The 20220-nt window shown below is 48.2% G+C and overlaps 1 protein-coding gene across 1 annotated transcript; it reads right to left on the bottom strand.

Annotated features, from left to right (window-relative positions):
* Positions 1-301: 301 nt before the first annotated feature.
* LOC124047011 (osteoclast stimulatory transmembrane protein-like) lies at positions 302-18963 on the bottom strand. The gene is made up of 5 exons (XM_046367755.1): positions 18899-18963; positions 18605-18679; positions 9504-9798; positions 6559-6671; positions 302-563 (listed from the first exon to the last, which is right to left on the bottom strand). The coding sequence occupies exons 3-5, from the start codon at positions 9645-9647 to the stop codon at positions 302-304; spliced, it is 519 nt and encodes a 172-aa protein (XP_046223711.1). The 5' UTR covers positions 9648-9798; positions 18605-18679; positions 18899-18963.
* Positions 18964-20220: the final 1257 nt, after the last annotated feature.

The following is a 20220-nucleotide window of genomic DNA, read 5'->3' as shown; positions in this document are numbered from 1 at the left end:
ACAACTGATTGGTATGTTTTTCAAAGAGGGCGGTGGAGTTCGCGATCAGACTGATGAAGTGAAGCTGTTAGCAACACACTGATGTTGGTTTCACCTGAAGCAGAATTGCGTTATTGAAAACAAAGGCTGCTGCTTGTGTTCAAATAGCGTCAGGATTTTTTTTTTTTTTGCAAACTACGACAATAACCCTTTCCTAAACTCAACCTAATTCTCCTAACCTGCTATGTTAATTATTATAACCTTCTGATTAAGTTCTCCTAACCTGCTATAAAAAGTTACGTCTGCCATACTCCCCATCTAGTCAAAACCCGGCAGGCCTGCCCCGCAGAACAACGTGAGTTTCCAATAACACGATACACCTCACCTGCATGGCTTTGAACTCAGCCTTCAGTCTGGCCGAGGCGTTTCTGATACCCATCTTCATCTCCTCGACATCCACTTTCTGCTCCATCTGCAAGAACCGGTCGCTGTTCACAATACTCGGTATGCTTCCGATGAAATTCTTCATGTCGTGTAGGGCGTTGTTTACTTGACTGGTGGAGGCCAGGATTCTCTCGGCGGTGCTGTGGGAACCATTTAAAAGTGTGTCACATGGAGTCACATTTATTTATTTTCCATGATATAGCACACACTTTTTTTCCATACAGCTGGTTCTTAAAGAGTTTAGTCTGCTTCTTGATTAAATAACATCTCTCCTTCATGCTTCAGGGGAGAGTGGGGTAAATTCAGCACAGGCGGTTGGTGGCACCTTAATTGAGGAGGATGGGCTCGTGCTAATGGCTGGAGCCAAAAGGCCAAAGGCTAAGTTGAGTCAATGGCCACTATATCCATACAAATGATGATTACATGTTGTGGTCCTTCTGTAGCTCAGTTGGTAGAGCATGGCGCTTGTAACGCCAGGGTAGTGGGTTCGATTCCCGGGACCACTCATACGTAGAATGTATGCACACATGACTGTAAGTCGCTTTGGATAAAAGCGTCTGCTAAATGGCATATATTATTATTATTATATTATTATATTATTATTATATATTATATTATATTATATTATTATATTATTCTCCGTTTTTAATGCGTAATATGTATAGCATTCTTGCAATGAGTCATGAATTTGAACTCAACTCCGAGAACTTGCCAACAAATTGGTCAAAAAATGGTAAGTGATGTTGAACAGAGAGATCTGCCTTCGGAAAGCATTCAGAAGCCTTTTCACACATTTTCTTATTATATATTATATAAATATAAATATAATATGGTTACAGACATATTCTAACATTGATCATATGTTAAGCAATGCTTCTACACCTGCACTGCTTGCTGTTTGGGGTTTTAGGCTGGGTTTCTGTACAGCACTTTGAGATATCAGCTGATGTACGAAGGGCTATATAAATACAATTTGATTTGATTTGATCATATCTTTTCCCCCTCATCTACACACAATACTGCATAATAAGAAAGCAAAAACAGGATTTTATTAAAATAAGAAACTGAAGTATCACATTTACATAAATATTCAGACCTTTTACTCAGTACTTATTTGTATTTTCTTTTAAACCTTTATTTAATTTAATTTATTATTATTTAATTATTATTTAATTTATTTACAATGACGGCCCTACACCGGCCAAACCCAGACGATGCTGGGCCAATTGTACACCGCCATATGGGGCTCCCAATCCCGTCCGGTTGTGATACAGCCTGGATACAAACCAGGGTGGCTGTAGTGACGCCTCTAGCACTGAGACATAGTGCCTTAGACCAAAGCACTTTTGGCAGCAATTACAGCCTCGAGTCTTCTTGGGTATGACGCTACAAGCTTGACACACCTGTATTTGGGGAGTTTCTCCCATTCTTCTCTGCAGATCCTCTCAAGCTCTGTCAGGTTGGATGGTGAGCATTGCTGCACAGCTATTTCCAGGTCTCTTTAAGAGATGTTCGATCGGGTTCAAGTCTGGGCTCTGGCGGGGCCAGTCAAGGACATTCAGATTCTTGTCCCAAAGCCACTCATACGTTGTCTTAGCTGTGTGCTTAGGGTCGTTGTCCTGTTGGAAGGTGAACCTTCGCCCCAGTCTGAGGTCCTGAGCGCTCTGGAGCAGGTTTTCATTAAGGATCTCTCTGTGCTTTGCTCCATTCATCTTTGCCTTGATCCTGACTAGTCTCCCAGTCCCTGCCGCTGAAAGACATCCCAACAGCATGATGCTGCCACCACCATGCTTCCTCCAGACGTGACGTTTCGTATTCAGGCCAAAGAGTTCAATGTTGATTTCATCAGACCATAGAATCTTCTTTCTCAAGGTATGAGAGTCTTTAGGTGCCTTTTGGCAAACTCCAAGCGGGCTGTCATGTGCCTTTTACTGAAGAGTGGCCACTCTACCATAAAGACCTGATTGGTGGAGTGCTGCAGAGATGGTTGTCCTTCTGGAAGCTTCTCCCGTTTTTAATTTTTACTTATTTTGTTTATTTTACCTTTATTTAACTAGGCAAGTCAGTTAAGAAGAAATTCTTATTTACAATGACAGCCCAGGAACAATGGGTTAACTGGTCTTGGAACAGTGGGTTAACTGGTCTAGGAACAGTGGGTTAACTGGTCTAGGAACAGGGGGTTAACTGGTCTAGGAACAGGGGGTTAACTGGTCTAGGGACAGGGGGTTAACTGGTCTAGGGACAGGGGGTTAACTGGTCTAGGAACAGTGGGTTAACTGGTCTAGGAACAGTGGGTTAACTGGTCTAGGAACAGTGGGTTAACTGGTCTAGGAACAGTGGGTTAACTGGTCTAAGAACAATGACGGTCTACCAAAAGACAAGTCATCCTGCATGGACGTAGCTGGGATAAAAAATACATTATTGTACAACACACACATCACGACAAGATAGACAACACATCACTACATAAAGAGAGACCTAAGACAACAACATAGCAAGGTAGCAACACAGCATGGTAGCAACACCACATAACAACAATATGGTAGCAACACAACATGGTAGCAGCACAAAACATGATACAAATGTTATTGGGCACAGACAACAGCACAAAGGGCAAGAAGGTAGAGACAACAATACATCACACAAAGAAGCCACAACTGTCAGTAAGAGTCTCCATGATTGAGTCTTTGAATGAAGAGAAAATTGTCCAGTTTGAGTGTTTGTTGCAGCTCATTCCAGTCGCTAGCTGCAGCGAACTGAAAAGACGAGCGACCCAGGGATGTGTGTGCTTTGGGGACCTTTAACAGAATGTGACTGGCAGAACGGATGTTGTATGTGGAGGATGAGGGCTGCAGTAGGTATCTCAGATAGGGGGGAGTGAGGCCTAAGAGGGTTTTATAAATAAGCATCAACCAGTGGGTCTTGCGACGGGTATACAGAGATGACCAGTTTACAGAGGAGTATAGAGTGCAGTGATGTGTCCTATAAGGAGCATTGGTGGCAAATCTGATGGCCGAATGGTAAAGAACATCTAGCCACTCCAGAGCACCCCCTTACCTGCCAATCTATAAATTACATCTCCGTAATCTAGCATGGGTAGGATGGTCATCTGAATCAAGGTTAGTTTGGCAGCTGGGGTGAAAGAGGAGTGATTACGATAGAGGAAGTCTAGATTTAACTTTAGCCTGCAGCTTTGATATGTGCTGAGATAAGGATTGTGTACCGTCTAGACATACTCCCAAGTACTTGTATGAAGTGACTACCTCAAGCTCTAAACCCTCAGAGGTAGTAATCACATAATCACACCGGTAGGGGAGAGGGGCATTCTTCTTACCAAACCACATGACCTTTGTTTTGGAGGTGTTCAGGGCAGAGAAAGCTTTGATGTAGAGCGTTTTACTGATTGGCTCAAACGCACAAGGAAATAAATTCCTCAAATTAACTTTTAAGAAGGCCCACTTGTTTATTGAAATGCATTCCAGGTGACTACCTCATGAAGCTGGTTGGGAGAATGCCAAGAGTGTGCAAAACTGTCATCAAGGCAAAGGTTGGCAATTTGAAGAATCACAAATATAACATTTAACATTTAACATACATATAAAATATATTTTGATTTGTTTAACACTTTTTTTGCTTGCTATGTGTTATTTAATAGTTTTAATGTCTTCACTATTATTCTACAATGTAGAAAATAGTACAAATAAAGAAAAACCCTTGAATGACTAGGTGTGTCCTGAACTGTTGACTGGTACAGTATATAAATACCATAAGTACAGAAATGGTTTGCTCAGTGGGAAATTAATATCCAACTTGTTAGTGACGACTGTGTGGAGTTTGGCATTTGTGACAGCAAAGCATGTAACCCATTATATCTACATGTTTGTAAGGGTCTTCATAGCATTTAATCATTTCAAACCATTCGGACGTTTTTTAAATTAAAAAAAGACCTGGCCCGTGCCTCTCCCCTTGTCTCACCAAACACTGTTGTATCTAAAGCCCTCGTTAATCACACAGCCTAGTTGACCTGGCCCGTGCCTCTTCGGGTCCCCCTTGTCTCACCAAACACTGTTGTATCTAAAGCCCTCGTTAATCACACAGCCTAGTTGACCTGGTCCGTGCCTCTTCGGGTCCCCCTTGTCTCACAAAACACTGTTGTATCTAAAGCCCTCGTTAATCACACAGCCTAGTTGACCTGGCCCGTGCCTCTTCGGGTCCCCCTTGTCTCACAAAACACTATCTAAAGCCCTCGTTAATCACACAGCCTAGTTGACCTGGCCCGTGCCTCTTCGGGTCCCCCTTGTCTCACAAAACACTATCTAAAGCCCTCGTTAATCACACAGCCTAGTTGACCTGGCCCGTGCCTCTTCGGGTCCCCCTTGTCTCACAAAACACTATCTAAAGCCCTCGTTAATCACACAGCCTAGTTGACCTGGCCCGTGCCTCTTCGGGTCCCCCTTGTCTCACCAAACACTGTTGTATCTAAAGCCCTCGTTAATCACACAGCCTAGTTGACCTGGCCCGTGCCTCTTCGGGTCCCCCTTGTCTCACAAAACACTATCTAAAGCCCTCGTTAATCACACAGCCTAGTTGACCTGGCCCGTGCCTCTTCGGGTCCCCCTTGTCTCACAAAACACTATCTAAAGCCCTCGTTAATCACACAGCCTAGTTGACCTGGCCCGTGCCTCTTCGGGTCCCCCTTGTCTCACCAAACACTATCTAAAGCCCTCGTTAATCACACAGCCTAGTTGACCTGGCCCGTGCCTCTTCGGGTCCCCCTTGTCTCACAAAACACTATCTAAAGCCCTCGTTAATCACACAGCCTAGTTGACCTGGCCCGTGCCTCTTCGGGTCCCCCTTGTCTCACAAAACACTATCTAAAGCCCTCGTTAATCACACAGCCTAGTTGACCTGGCCCGTGCCTCTTCGGGTCCCCCTTGTCTCACCAAACACTGTTGTATCTAAAGCCCTCGTTAATCACACAGCCTAGTTGACCTGGCCCGTGCCTCTTCGGGTCCCCCTTGTCTCACAAAACACTATCTAAAGCCCTCGTTAATCACACAGCCTAGTTGGCATCAATGGATGCGGAAGAAATCAACTAATCCAATGGTGCAACCCAGAAGTCTGAAGTTCAAACGCACAATGTTTAAAAAGGGTTAGAAGCCCAAAACACTTCCATTAATATGAACATTGGTAATTGTAGTCCTATAACTAAAATATGAACTCTGTAGTCCACAACACTTCCATTAAAATGAACATTGGTAATTGTAGTCTTATAACTAAAATATGAACTCTGTAGTCCACAACACTTCCATTAAAATGAACATTGGTAATTGTAGTCCTATAACTAAACTATGAACTCTGTAGTCCACAACACTTCCATTAATATGAACATTGGTAATTGTAGTCCTATAACTAAACTATGAACTCTGTAGTCCACAACACTTCCATTAATATGAACATTGGTAATTGTAGTCTTATAACTAAAATATGAACTCTGTAGTCCACAACACTTCCATTAATATGAACATTGGTAATTGTAGTCCTATAACTAAACTATGAACTCTGTAGTCCACAACACTTCCATTAATATGAACATTGGTAATTGTAGTCCTATAACTAAAATATGTAGTCAGTCAGGTCCTTTCTCATCCAATGGGTAGTGAGATAACGGAAATATGAACTCTGTAGGAAAACATAGGATGAACATTGAATTGTATGCAAACTGAAATATGGCAACACGCCTCCCAGGGGTGAGTCCCGAATGTGCATGGAGCTGGGAGGGCTACCACGGGCCAATGGCACCGCAGCTGTGGGAGGAGCACTTGATCATATCAACAGAGGGGCTCACCTGTGGGAGGAGCACTTGATCATATCAACAGAGGGGCTCACCTGTGGGAGGAGCACTTGATCATATCAACAGAGGGGCTCACCTGTGGGAGGAGCACTTGATCATATCAACAGAGGGGCTCACCTGTGGGAGGAGCACTTGATCATATCAACAGAGGGGCTCACCTGTGGGAGGAGCACTTGATCATATCAACAGAGGGGCTCACCTGTGGGAGGAGCACTTGATCATATCAACAGAGGGGCTCACCTGTGGGAGGAGCACTTGATCATATCAACAGAGGGGCTCACCTGTGGGAGGAGCACTTGATCATGTCAACAGAGCGGCTCAAGTTCCTGGTCATGTTGGGGATGCTGCTGGTCACCACAATAACCAGGGAGGTGGAGATGAGGATCTTCCTGCCCTGTTTGTAGGGTTGCAGTGATGACACCAGGAAGTATCGCCGTACCAGGAAGTACCATGGCAAGGAAACAAAACATGAAGCTGGATTCAATATCGTGAGGAATTATGTAAATAGCCTTGTTCGAGCCACAACCAACAACTGCTCATAGGAGCAGGAACCACCGGCTCATTGGAGCAGGAACCACCGGCTCATTGGAGCAGGAACCACCGGCTCATAGGAGCAGGAACCACCGGCTCATTGGAGCAGGAACCACCGGCTCATAGGAGCAGGAACCACCGGCTCATAGGAGCAGGAACCACCGGCTCATAGGAGCAGGAACCACCGGCTCATAGGAGCAGGAACCACCGGCTCATAGGAGCAGGAACCACCGGCTCATAGGAGCAGGAACCACCGGCTCATAGGAGCAGGAACCACCGGCTCATAGGAGCAGGAACCACCGGCTCATAGGAGCAGGAACCACCGGCTCATTGGAGCAGGAACCACCGGCTCATAGGAGCAGGAACCACCGGCTCATTGGAGCAGGAACCACCGGCTCATTGGAGCAGGAGCCACCGGCTCATTGGAGCAGGAACCACCGGCTCATTGGAGCAGGAGCCACCGGCTCATTGGAGCAGGAGCCACCGGCTCATTGGAGCAGGAGCCACCGGCTCATAGGAGCAGGAACCACCGGCTCATTGGAGCAGGAACCACCGGCTCATAGGAGCAGGAACCACCGGTTCATAGGAGCAGGAACCACCGGCTCATAGGAGCAGGAACCACCGGCTCATAGGAGCAGGAACCACCGGCTCATAGGAGCAGGAACCACCGGCTCATTGGAGCAGGAGCCACCGGCTCATTGGAGCAGGAACCTAGACAGCTTGATGTTCCAGTACACCCCCTGGACTTGACGCTAGACTATCACAGAGTCCTGATGAAGACAGTCCAGCTATCAGAAACACTACTAGTCTATCACAGAGTCCTGATGAAGACAGTCCTGCTATCAGAAACACTACTAGTCTATCACAGAGTCCTGATGAAGACAGTCCTACCATTAGAAACACTACTAGTCTATCACAGAGTCCTGATGAAGACAGTTCTGCTGTCAGAAACACTACTAGTCTATCACAGAGTCCTGATGAAGACAGTCCTACCATTAGAAACTGTTGGATTCTAGCTTGAAATGTACTTATTCATGTTACCATACTAGAATGTATTGATTACTTCACGTGTATAAGGAATGTATATGTTAGGGGTAAAGAGGAACTAGGTGTGTGTAAAGTTACTGACCTCAAGTTACTGTGAGAGAAAATGGGAACAGAGTACATGACCGCGAAGACAACACCGCAAAATTTAGGCAGTATATCGGGCAACAGATAACAGTTCTGAGAAATTATACCCCTAATCTCATCTTGACATATAAATGCCTGTTTGATCATGTGCAAAAACAATATTTGCAGCTGCATGACCCAGTGGGTTGAATACGTTTCGTTTGAGCTTTTCCTTGTCGTCCTTAGCTTATGTTGTTGTGTTATGAGCCACATGTTTTATTTTCCAAGTGTTTGACATAAAGCAGGTTCTTAAAGGACTAAAGAGTTTAGTCTGCTTCGTACTTTCTTTTTTTTTGCCATGAAATGTGAAACCCTAATTAAACCCTAATGTGAAACCATAATGAAACCCTAATGTGAAACCATAATGAAACCCTAATGAAACCCTAATGAAACCCTAATTTACCCTAATGAAACCCTAATGTAAACCAAATGTGAAACTTACAGTAATATGAAACCCTAATATGAAACCCTAATGTGAAACCCAATTAAACCCTAATGTGAAACCCTAATGAAACCCTAATGTGAAACCATAATGAAACCCTAATGAAACCCTAAGAAGACCAATGTGAAACCCTAATGGAAACCCTAATGAAACCCTAATGTGAAACCCTAATATGAAACCCTAATATGAAACCCTAATATGAAACCCTAATGTGAAACCCTAATTAAACCCTAATGTGAAACCCTAAAAACCCTAATATGAAACCCTAATATGAAACCCTAATGAAACCCTAATGTGAAACCCTAATGAAACCCTAATGAAACCCTAATGTGAAACCCTAATGTGAAACCCTAATTGAAACCCTAATGTGAAACCCTAAAAACCCTAATGAAACCCTAATGAAACCCTAATGTGAAACCCTAATGAAACCCTAATGAAACCCTAATGTGAAACCATAATGAAACCCTAATGAAACCCTAATATGAAACCCTAATGTGAAACCCTAATGAGAAACCCTAATGTGAAACCATAATGAAACCCTAATGTGAAACCCTAATGTGAAACCCTAATGAAACCCTAATGAAACCCTAATGTGAAACCCTAATGTGAAACCCTAATATGAAACCCTAATGTGAAACCCTAATGTGAAACCCTAATGTGAAACCCTAATGTGAAACCCTAATGTGAAACCCTGAAACCCTAATGAAACCCTAATGTGAAACCCTAATATGAAACCCTAATGAGAAACCCTAATGTGAAACCATAATGAAACCCTAATGAAACCCTAATGTGAAACCCTAATGTGAAACCCTAATGAAACCCTAATGAAACCCTAATGAAACCCTAATGAAACCCTAATGAAACCCTAATGAGAAACCCCCTAATGTGAAACCCTAATATGAAACCCTAATGTGAAACCCCAATGAAACCCTAATGAAACCCTAATGTGAAACCCCAATGAAACCCTAATGAAACCCTAAAACCCTAATGAAACCCTAATGAAACCCTAATGAAACCCTAATGTGAAACCCTAATGTGAAACCCTAATGTGAAACCCTAATGAAACCCTAATGACAACTCTACCTGTTTGGTTCCCAGGGAGGGCACTGACATAGAGAGGACACAGCGGACGGGGTGGAGGAGGAGCAACAGCAGGACTACTATACAGCCCCAGGTACTGGACACCACCATCGAGGTAAAGGGCTGGTAGTTCAGACTGTAGACCATCCAGACGTGTAGAAGACCTCCTATCGCTGCACCGATGACGAGACAGAAACAGAAGAGGATGAAGACCTCTAACGTGTTCGCCGGGGAAGGTTTGGAATATACACCCCATTGGAACGTCAACAGGGAAGATAGTCTTCTTTTTAAAGATGATCTATAGATTCAAAACAAAAAACAAAAAAAAGTATTTATTTTTTTGTCATTTCGTTGATCATCTTCTTGGACAGTGTTCTACCACCCTGGTCTTTTAATTAGATGTTATATTATGATACGACTTAACACATTGGGGCGGGGGGTGGTTAGGTAACACACTCTACCAGGATATACTTCCACACTCCATGCCCCAGGTGGCAGCACTGAATATAGGATATATAATATGAGATATAAGGTTTTGATGTGTCTGTTCTATATCTGTCGTGTTTTGTCATATATTGTCTTGTCCTTGTGCTTTCCCTTCTGTTCGTTTCCCCCTGCTGGTCTTATTAGGTTCGTTCCTTTTTTCTATCCCTCTCTCTCCCCCTCCCTCTCTCTCTTCTCTCTATCGTTCCGTTCCTGCTCCCAGCTGTTCCTCATTCTTCTAACTCACTCATTTACTCTTTTCACACCTGTCCCCTATTTTGCCCTCTGATTAGAGTCCCTATTTCTCCCCTTGTTTTCCGCTTCTGTCCTTGTCGGATCCTTGTATGATGTTCGCTGTTCTGTGTCCTTGTCTCGCCCTGTCGTGTTTTGTCTCCTTCAGATGCTGCGTGTGAGCAGGTGTCTTAGTCTGCTACGGTCGGTGCCTTCCCGAAGCAACCTGCAGTCAATGGTCGAGTCTCCAGTCTGTCCTCGTTACTACGAGTGGATTTAAGTTTTTTTCCTGTTTTGTTTTCTTCTTGATTTTTCCAGGATTATTACTTTTGTCATATACTGGAATAAAGACTCTGTTTTCGTTAAGTCGCTTTTGGGTCCTCATTCACCAGCATAACAATATCTCGGAGATTGTTGGTGGTTTTTTGGACACAGTCGGGAAGTTTTACACCTCAGTCGAATACATTTAAACTCAGTTTTACACAACTCCTGACATTTCATTCCCTGTCTTTTGGTCAGTTAGGATCACCAGTTTATTTTAAGAATGTGAAATGTCAGAATAATAGTAGAGAGAATGATTTATTTAAACTTGTATTTCTTTCATCACATTCCCAGTGGGTCAGAAGTTTACTTACACTCAGTTATTATTTGGTAGCATTGCCTTTAAATTGTTGAACTTGGGTCAAACATGTCGGGTAGCCTTCCACAAGCTTCCCACAAGAAGTTGGGTGAATTTTGGCCCATGGTGTAACTGCGTCAGGTTTGTAGGCCTCCTTGCTCGCACACACTTTTTCAGTTCTGCCCACAAATCTTCCATAGGATTGAGGTCAGGGCTTTGTGATGGCCACTCCAATACCTTGACTTCATTGTCCTTCAGCCATTTTGTTACAACTTTGGAAGGATGCATGGGGTCATTGTCCATTTGGAAGACCCTTTTGTGACCAAGCTTTAACTTCCTGACTGATGTCTTGAGATGTTGCTTCAATATATCCACATAATTTTCCTACCTCGTGATGCCATCTATTTTGTGAAGTGCACCAGTCCCTCCTGCAACAAAGCACCCCCACAACATGATGCTGCCACCCCCCTGCTTCAAGGTTGGCATGGTGTTCTTCGGCTTGCAAGTCTCCCTCTTTTTCCTCCAAACATAATGATGGTCATGATGGCCAAACAGTTATATTTTTTTCAGACCAGAGGACATTTCTCCAAAAAGTATGATCTTTGTCCCCATGTGCAGTTGCAAGCTGTAGTCTGGCGTCTTTATGGCGGTTTTGGAGCAGTGGCTTCTTCCTTGTTTAGCGGCCTTTCAGGTTATGTCAATATAGGACTTGTTTTATTGTGGATATAGATAGTTTTGTACCTGTTTCCTCCAGCATCTTCACAAGGTCCTTTACTGCTGTTCTGGGATTGATTTGCACTTTTCGCACGAAAGTACTTTCATCTTTAGGAGACAGAACACATCTCCTTCCTGAGCGGTATGACGGCTGTGTGGTCCCATGGTGTTTATACTTGCGTACTATTGTTTGTACAGATGAACGTGGTCCCTTCAGGACATTGCTCCCAAAGATGAACCAGACCTGTGGAAATCTACCCCAAAAAATTCTGAGGTCTTGGCTAAATTTCTTTCGATTTTCCAATGATGTCAAGCAAAGAGGCACTGAGTTTGAAGGTAGACCTTGAAATACATCCACAGGTACTCCTCCAATTGACTCAAATTATTGAAATTATCCCATCTGAAACTTCTAAAGCCATGACATAATTTTCTGGAAATTTCCATGCTGTTTAAAGGCACAGACAACTTAGTGTATGTACACTTCTGACCCAGCTGGCTTGAATTGTGATACAGTGAATGATAAGTGAAATAATCTGTCTGTAAACAATTGTTGGGAAAATAACTTGTGTCATGCACAAAGTAGATGTCCTAACCGACTTGCCAAAACTATAGTTTGTTAACAAGATCATTTGTGGAGTGGTTGAAAAACGAGTTTTAATAACTCAAACCTAAGTGTATGTAAACTTCCAACTTCAACTGTATTTAAGTCCTTTTTTTGTTGGCACAAAACCTCCCCTTCATTTGTATTGGTTACCCCCCCTTGTATTGGTTACCCCCCCTTGTATTGGTTACCCCCCTTGTATTGGTTACCCCCCCTTGTATTGGTTACCCCCTTGTATTGGTTACCCCCCTTGTATTGAAGGTTTTACCCCTTTGTATTGGTTACCCCCTTGTCATTGGTTACCCCTGGAAGGTGTATTGGTTACCCCCTGGAATTGGTTACCCCCTGGAAGGTAAGGTGGCCCCTGGAAGGTAAGCTGGCCCTGGAAGGTAAGGTTGGTTAGGTGGCCCTGGAAGGTAAGGTTGGCCCTGGTTGGCCCTGGAAGGTAAGGTGGCCCTGGAAGGTAAGCTGGCCCTGGAAGGTAAGCTGGCCCTGGAAGGTAAGGTGGCCCTGTAGGTTGGTTAAGGTAAGGTGGCCCTGGAAGGTAAGCCCCTGGCCCTGGAAGGTAAGGTGGCCCTGGAAGGTATTGGTGGAAGGTAAGGTGGCCCTGGAAGGTAAGGTTACCCCTGGAAGGTAAGCTGGGTGGATTGGTAAGGTGGCCCTGGAAGGTAAGGTGGCCCTGGAAGGTAAGCTGGCCCTGGAAGGTAAGCTGGCCCTGGACCCCCCTGGAAGGTAAGGTGGCCCTGGAAGGTGGTTACCTGGAAGGTAAGCTGGCCCTGGAAGGTAAGCTGGCCCTGGAAGGTAAGGTGGCCCTGGAAGGTAAGCCCCTGGAAGGTAAGCTGGGAGCTGGGAAGGTAAGCTGGCCCTGGAAGGTGGAAGGTGGCCCTGGAAGGTTGGCCCTTACCCCTGGAAGGTAAGTATGGCCCTGAAGGTAAGCTGGCCCTGGAAGGTTGGCCCTGGACCCCCTGGAAGGTTACCCCCTGGAAGTATTGGGTAAGCTTACCTGGCCCTGGAAGGTAAGGTGGCCCTAAGGTAAGGTGGCCCTGGAAGGTAAGCTGGCCCTGGAAGGTAAAGGTGGCCCTGGAAGGTAAGCTGGCCCTGGAAGGTAAGGTGGCCCTGGAAGGTGGTAAGCTGGCCCCCCTTGGTAAGGGCCCTGGAAGGTAAGGTGTAAGCTGGCCCTGGAGGTAAAGCTGGCCCTGGAAGGTAAGGTGGCCCTGGGTAAGGTGGCCCTGGAAGGTAAGCTGGCCCTGGAAGGTAAGGGTGGCCCTGGAAGGTAAGCTGGCCCTGGAAGGTAAGTGGCCCTGGAAGGTAAGGTGGCCCCCTGGAAGGTAAGGTGGCCCTGGAAGGTAAGCCCTGGCCCTGGGTTTTCTGGCCCTGGAAGGTAAGCTGGCCCTGGAAGGTAAGCTGGCCCTGGAAGGTAAGGTGGTCAAGGTAAGGAGGTAAGCTGGCCCTGGAAGGTAAGCTGGCCCTGGAAGGTAAGCTGGCCCTGGAAGGTAAGCTGGCCCTGGAAGGGTGGTCAAGCTGGCCCTGGAAGGTAAGCTGGAAGGAGCCCCTGGAAGGTAAGCTGGCCCTGGAAGGTAAGCTGGCCCTGGAAGGTAGCTGAAGGTAAGCCCTGGAAGGTAAGGTGGCCCTGGAAGGTAAGGTGGCCCTGGAAGGTAAGGTGGCCCTGGAAGGTAAGGTGGTCCTGGAAGGTAGCTGGCCCTGGAAGGTAAGCTGGCCCTGGAAGGTAAGCTGGCCCTGGAAGGTAAGCTGGCCCTGGAAGGTGGCCCTGGAAGGTAAGCTGGCCCTGGAAGGTAAGCTGGCCCTGGAAGGTAAGGTGGCCCTGGAAGGTGGCCCTGGAAGGAGCTGGCCCTGGAAGGTAAGGTGGAAGGTAAGGTGGCCCTGGAAGGGCCCTGGAAGGTGGCCCTGGAAGGTAAGCTGGCCCTGGAAGGTAAGGTGGCCCTGGAAGGTAAGGTGGCCCTGGAAGGTAAGGTAGCTGGCCCTGGAAGGTAAGCTGGCCCTGGAAGGGCCCTGGAAGGTGGGTAAGAAGGTGGCCCTGGAAGCTGGCCCTGGAAGGTAAGCTGGCCCTGGAAGGTAAGCTGGCCCTGGAAGGTAAGCTGGCCCTGGAAGGTAAGCCCCTGGAAGGTAAGCTGGCCCTGGAAGGTAAGCTGGCCCTGGAAGGTAAGCTGGCCCTGGAAGGTAAGCTGGCCCTGGAAGGTAAGCTGGCCCTGGAAGCTGGCCCTGGAAGGTAGCTGGCCCTGGAAGGTAAGGTGGCCAAGGAAGGTAGCTGGCCCTGGAAGGTAAGCTGGCCCTGGAAGGTAAGCTGGCCCTGGAAGGTAAGCTGGCCCTGGAAGGTAAGCTGGCCCTGGAAGGAGCTGGCCCTGGAAGGTAAGCTGGCCCTGGAAGGTAAGCTGGCCCTGGAAGGTAAGCTGGCCCTGGAAGGTAAGGTGGCCCTGGAAGGAGCTGGCCCTGGAAGGTAAGCTGGCCCTGGAAGGTAAGGTGGTCAAGAAGGAGCTGGCCCTGGAAGGTAAGCTGGCCCTGGAAGGTAAGCTGGCCCTGGAAGGTAAGGTGGTCAAGAAGGAGCTGGCCCTGGAAGGTAAGCTGGCCCTGGAAGGTAAGGTGGTCCCCCTGGAAGGTAAGCTGGCCCTGGAAGGTAAGCTGGCCCTGGAAGGTAAGCTGGCCCTGGAAGGTAAGCTGGCCCTGGAAGGTAAGCTGGCCCTGGAAGGTAAGCTGGCCCTGGAAGGTAAGGTGGTCAAGAAGGAGCTGGCCCTGGAAGGTAAGCTGGCCCTGGAAGGTAAGCTGGCCCTGGAAGGTAAGCTGGCCCTGGAAGGTAAGCTGGCCCTGGAAGGTGAGGTGGCCCCCTGGAAGGTAAGCTGGCCCTGGAAGGTAAGCTGGCCCTGGAAGGTAAGCTGGCCCTGGAAGGTAAGCTGGCCCTGGAAGGTAAGGTGGCCCTGGAAGGTAAGCTGGCCCTGGAAGGTAAGCTGGCCCTGGAAGGTAAGCTGGCCCTGGAAGGTAAGGTGGCCCTGGAAGGTAAGCTGGCCCTGGAAGGTAAGGTGGCCCTGGAAGGTAAGCTGGCCCTGGAAGGTAAGGTGGCCCTGGAAGGTAAGCTGGCCCTGGAAGGTAAGCTGGCCCTGGAAGGTAAGCTGGCCCTGGAAGGTAAGCTGGCCCTGGAAGGTAAGCTGGCCCTGGAAGGTAAGCTGGCCCTGGAAGGTAGCTGGCCCTGGAAGGTAAGGTGGCCCTGGAAGGTAGCTGGCCCTGGAAGGTAAGGTGGCCCTGGAAGGTAAGGTGGCCCTGGAAGGTAGCTGGCCCTGGAAGGTAAGCTGGCCCTGGAAGGTAAGGTGGCCCTGGAAGGTAGCTGGCCCTGGAAGGTAAGCTGGCCCTGGAAGGTAAGCTGGCCCTGGAAGGTAAGCCCTGGAAGGTAAGCCCTGGCCCTGGAAGGTAAGCTGGCCCTGGAAGGTAAGGTGGCCCTGGAAGGTAAGGAAGGTAAGCTGGCCCTGGAAGGTAAGCTGGCCCCCTGGAAGGTAAGCTGGCCCTGGAAGGTAAGGTGGCCCTGGAAGGTAAGCTGGCCCTGGAAGGTAAGGTGGCCCTGGAAGGAGGTGGCCCTGGAAGGTAAGCTGGCCCTGGAAGGTAAGCTGGCCCTGGAAGGTAAGCTGGCCCTGGAAGGTAAGCTGGCCCTGGAAGGTAAGGTGGCCCTGGAAGGTAAGCTGGCCCTGGAAGGTAAGCTGGCCCTGGAAGGTAGCTGGCCCTGGAAGGTAAGCTGGCCCTGGAAGAAGGTAAGCTGGCCCTGGAAGGTAAGCTGGCCCTGGAAGGTAAGCTGGCCCTGGAAGGTAAGCTGGCCCTGGAAGGTAAGCTGGCCCTGGAAGGTAAGCTGGCCCTGGAAGGTAAGCTGGCCCTGGAAGGTAAGGTGGTCAAGAAGGAGCTGGCCCTGGAAGGTAAGCTGGCCCTGGAAGGTAAGCTGGCCCTGGAAGGTAAGGTGGCCCTGGAAGGTAAGGTGGCCCTGGAAGGTAAGCTGGCCCTGGAAGGTAAGCTGGCCCTGGAAGGTAAGCTGGCCCTGGAAGGTAAGCTGGCCCTGGAAGGTAAGCTGGCCCTGGAAGGTAAGCTGGCCCTGGAAGGTAAGGTGGCCCTGGAAGGTAGCTGGCCCTGGAAGGTAAGCTGGCCCTGGAAGGTAAGCTGGCCCTGGAAGGTAAGCTGGCCCTGGAAGGTAAGGTGGCCCTGGAAGGTAAGCTGGCCCTGGAAGGTAAGGTGGCCCTGGAAGGTAGCTGGCCCTGGAAGGTAAGCTGGCCCTGGAAGGAGCTGGCCCTGGAAGGTAAGCTGGCCCTGGAAGGAGCTGGCCCTGGAAGGTAAGCTGGCCCTGGAAGGTAAGGTGGCCCTGGAAGGTAAGCTGGCCCTGGAAGGTAAGCTGGCCCTGGAAGGTAAGCTGGCCCTGGAAGGTAAGGTGGCCCTGGAAGGTAAGCTGGCCCTGGAAGGTAAGCTGGCCCTGGAAGGTAAGCTGGCCCTGGAAGCTGGCCCTGGAAGGTAAGCTGGCCCTGGAAGGTAAGGTGGCCCTGGAAGGTAAGCTGGCCCTGGAAGGTAAGCTGGCCCTGGAAGGTAAGGTGGCCCTGGAAGGTAAGCTGGCCCTGGAAGGAAGCTGGCCCTGGAAGGTAAGGTGGCCCTGGAAGGTAAGGTGGCCCTGGAAGGTGGCCCTGGAAGGTAGCTGGCCCTGGAAGGTAAGCTGGCCCTGGAAGGTAAGGTGGCCCTGGAAGGTAAGCTGGCCCTGGAAGGTAAGGTGGCCCTGGAAGGTAAGCTGGCCCTGGAAGGTAAAGTGGTCAAGAAGGAGCTGGCCCTGGAAGGTAGCTGGCCCTGGAAGGTGGCCCTGGAAGCTGGCCCTGGAAGGTAAGGTGGCCCTGGAAGGTAAGCTGGCCCTGGAAGGTAAGCTGGCCCTGGAAGGTAAGCTGGCCCTGGAAGGTAAGCTGGCCCTGGAAGGTAAGCTGGCCCTGGAAGGTAAGCTGGCCCTGGAAGGTAAGGTGGCCCTGGAAGGTAAGGTGGTCAAGAAGGAGCTGGCCCTGGAAGGTAAGGTGGCCCTGGAAGGTAAGGTGGCCCTGGAAGGTAAGGTGGCCCTGGAAGGTAAGGTGGCCCTGGAAGGTAAGCTGGCCCTGGAAGGTAAGGTGGCCCTGGAAGGTAAGGTGGCCCTGGAAGGTAAGGTGGCCCTGGAAGGTAAGGTGGCCCTGGAAGGTAAGGTGGCCCCGGAAGGTAAGGTGGCCCCGGAAGGTAAGGTGGCCCCGGAAGGTAAGGTGGCCCCGGAAGGTAAGGTGGCCCCGGAAGGTGGTGGCCCCTGGAAGGTACCCCGGAAGGTGGCCCTGGAAGGTAAGGTGGCCCTGGAAGGTAAAGGTGGCCCTGGAAGGTGGCCCTGGAAGGTAAGGTGGCCCCGGGAAGGTAAGGTGGCCCTGGAAGGTAAGGTGGCCCTGGAAGGTAAGGTGGCCCTGGAAGGTAAGGTGGCTGGAAGGTAAGGTGGCCCTGGAAGGTAAGGTGGCCCTGGAAGGTAAGGTGGCCCTGGAAGGTGAGCTGGCCCTGGAAGGTGAGGTGGCCCTGGAAGGTGGGTGGCCCTGGAAGGTGAGGTGGCCCTGGAAGGTGAGGTGGCCCTGGAAGGTGAGGTGGCCCTGGAAGGTGAGGTGGCCCTGGAAGGTGAGGTGGCCCTGGAAGGTGAGGTGGCCCTGGAAGGTGAGGTGGCCCTGGAAGGTGAGGTGGCCCTGGAAGGTGAGCTGGCCCTGGAAGGTGAGCTGGCCCTGGAAGGTAAGGTGGCCCTGGAAGGTGAGGTGGCCCTGGAAGGTAAGGTGGCCCTGGAAGGTAAGGTGGCCCTGGAAGGTAAGGTGGCTCGCTCCTTGGTCCATCCACGTACATTAAACACCTGGTTGCTCTTACTTCTCATTTTAATGTGTCAAATCAGGTTACACACAGTGAACTGGGCCTAAGACCCCTCGACCCCTCGACCCCTCGACCCCTCGAGAGCAATAATATTAGCAGTCTGGTTAATCGGTTTTGTAACAATTACATGAAACATATATAATGGTAAAAAAATGTATACACTGTATAACAGACCTGGGTTCAAATACTATTTAAATTATTTCCATTTCTTTCACATACATTTTAAATTCAGCAATCAGATATTTTCTAGTTGAAAATAAAAGCAGTTGAATATTGGAATGTATTTGGGAAGTATTGGGATGTATTTGATAATACTCAAATGCTCAGATTATTTTCAAATACAAATAAATACCCCCATGCATTTGAACCCACGTCCTAGGAGTATTTAAAATAATGTATTTGCAAATAAGCACTTGAAAATATTTTCAAATTGTAGACGACTTTGAGGAAATAATTTTAAAATAATAAAAGTAGTTCATTTTGTCCACATTTATTTGATAATAATCAAATAAACAGAAAGTATTTATTTCCATAACAAATAATCACATCCAGGTTGAACTCAGGTGTGATTATTACCTCTGGACTCACAGGAATCCTGAGGCTCGGTGTGGACCGCTGGAGACAGCCTCCATGAGGTATGGACTTCAATGACTGGGATTGAATCAACAACAACATAATGGGTGAAATATTCACAAATTGGTACAATTTTTTTATTAAAAAATAAAAATAAACAAGTAAATGTAAATTTTGAACTATGGTGTTTTCTGTGTTTTAAATAAAACAGAATTGGTTCGGCCAATATAACATTTTAACAATTAGTTCTGCTATTATGTCTACAGATATTCATATAAATTCTAGTTTATAACATACCTTCAGTTCTCTGGCACAGTGCTGTGTTGAGTGTAGAATCTATGAATCATAGTTTATAACCTACCTTCAGTTCTCTGGCACAGTGCTGTGTTACGTGTAGAAATGCCCTTGGTAGTCCATCTCAGGAGACCGATAGATTTATGTACAGCCCTGAGGGGTTCCTCTTTTCTGGCCGTGGGCAGGCTGAAACACTTACGTAATATGTTGATAAATACAGGGTCTGAAAAGCATTCATTTCTATCGTGTTGAAATGGAACTTCAGATGTCCTGTGTGTCAGACATTAACTGGTATGACTGTGTAATAAGGCAGTAGTAGAAAGCCAGCACTCAGGCTAGAATGAAAGACTGCCGTAGAAAGCCTGTACGAGGGTTAGTGCTCAGGCTAGAATGAACGACGGCCGTAGAAAGCCTGTACGAGGGTTAGCGCTCAGGCTAGAATGAAAGGCGGCCGTAGAGATTTTGAGGGTTAGCACTCAGCTAGAATGAAAGACGGCCGTAGAAAGCCAGTACGAGGGTTAGCGCTCAGGCTAGAATGAAAGACGGCCGTAGAAAGCCAGTACGAGGGTTAGTGCTCAGGCTAGAATGAAAGGCGGCCGTAGAGATTTTGAGGGTTAGCGCTCAGGCTAGAATGAAAGGCGGCTGGTGCGTGGGAGAGAGCTCAAAAAGTACTCACACTCAAAACCATGACAAGAAATAACACAAAATGTTAAAGTGTAAGGGACTGCTGATGTGTGTGGACAACACTTTTATTTTTTCTTTATTTTACGAGGCAAGTCAGTTAAGAACAAATTCTTATCTTCAATGACGGCCTAGGAACAGTGGGTTAACTGCCTGTTCAGGGGCAGAACGACAGATTTTGTACCTTGTCAGCTCGGGGATTTGAACTTGCAACCTTTCAGTTACTAGTCCAATGCTCTAACCACTAGGTTACCCTGCCGCCCCTACAAGAAACATACAAAGTCCAATTCCTCATTAACCCCTTGGGGGAGTAGAGTTTTTAAGTGGAAGAGCCATCCGTACCATCTGGAGAAGGAACTCATCCCTACCATCTGGAGAAGGAACTCATCCCTACCATCTGTAGAAGGAACTCATCCCTACCATCTGGAGATGGCACTCATCCGTACCATCTGAAGAAGGAACTCATCCCTACCATCTAGAGAAGGAACTCATCCGCACCATCTGGAGAAGGAACTCATCCGTACCATCTAGAGAAGGAACTCATCCCTACCATCTGGAGAAGGAACTCATCTGCACCATCTGGAGAAGGAACTCATCCCTACCATCTGGAGAAGGAACTCATCCCTACCATCTGGAGAAGGAAC

The sequence above is a fragment of the Oncorhynchus gorbuscha genome, linkage group LG10 (assembly GCF_021184085.1).
Source record: "Oncorhynchus gorbuscha isolate QuinsamMale2020 ecotype Even-year linkage group LG10, OgorEven_v1.0, whole genome shotgun sequence".
Lineage (NCBI taxonomy): Eukaryota > Metazoa > Chordata > Actinopteri > Salmoniformes > Salmonidae > Oncorhynchus > Oncorhynchus gorbuscha.
Note: the sequence above shows the minus strand (reverse complement) of the source record. Positions and strands in the feature narration are given on the sequence as shown.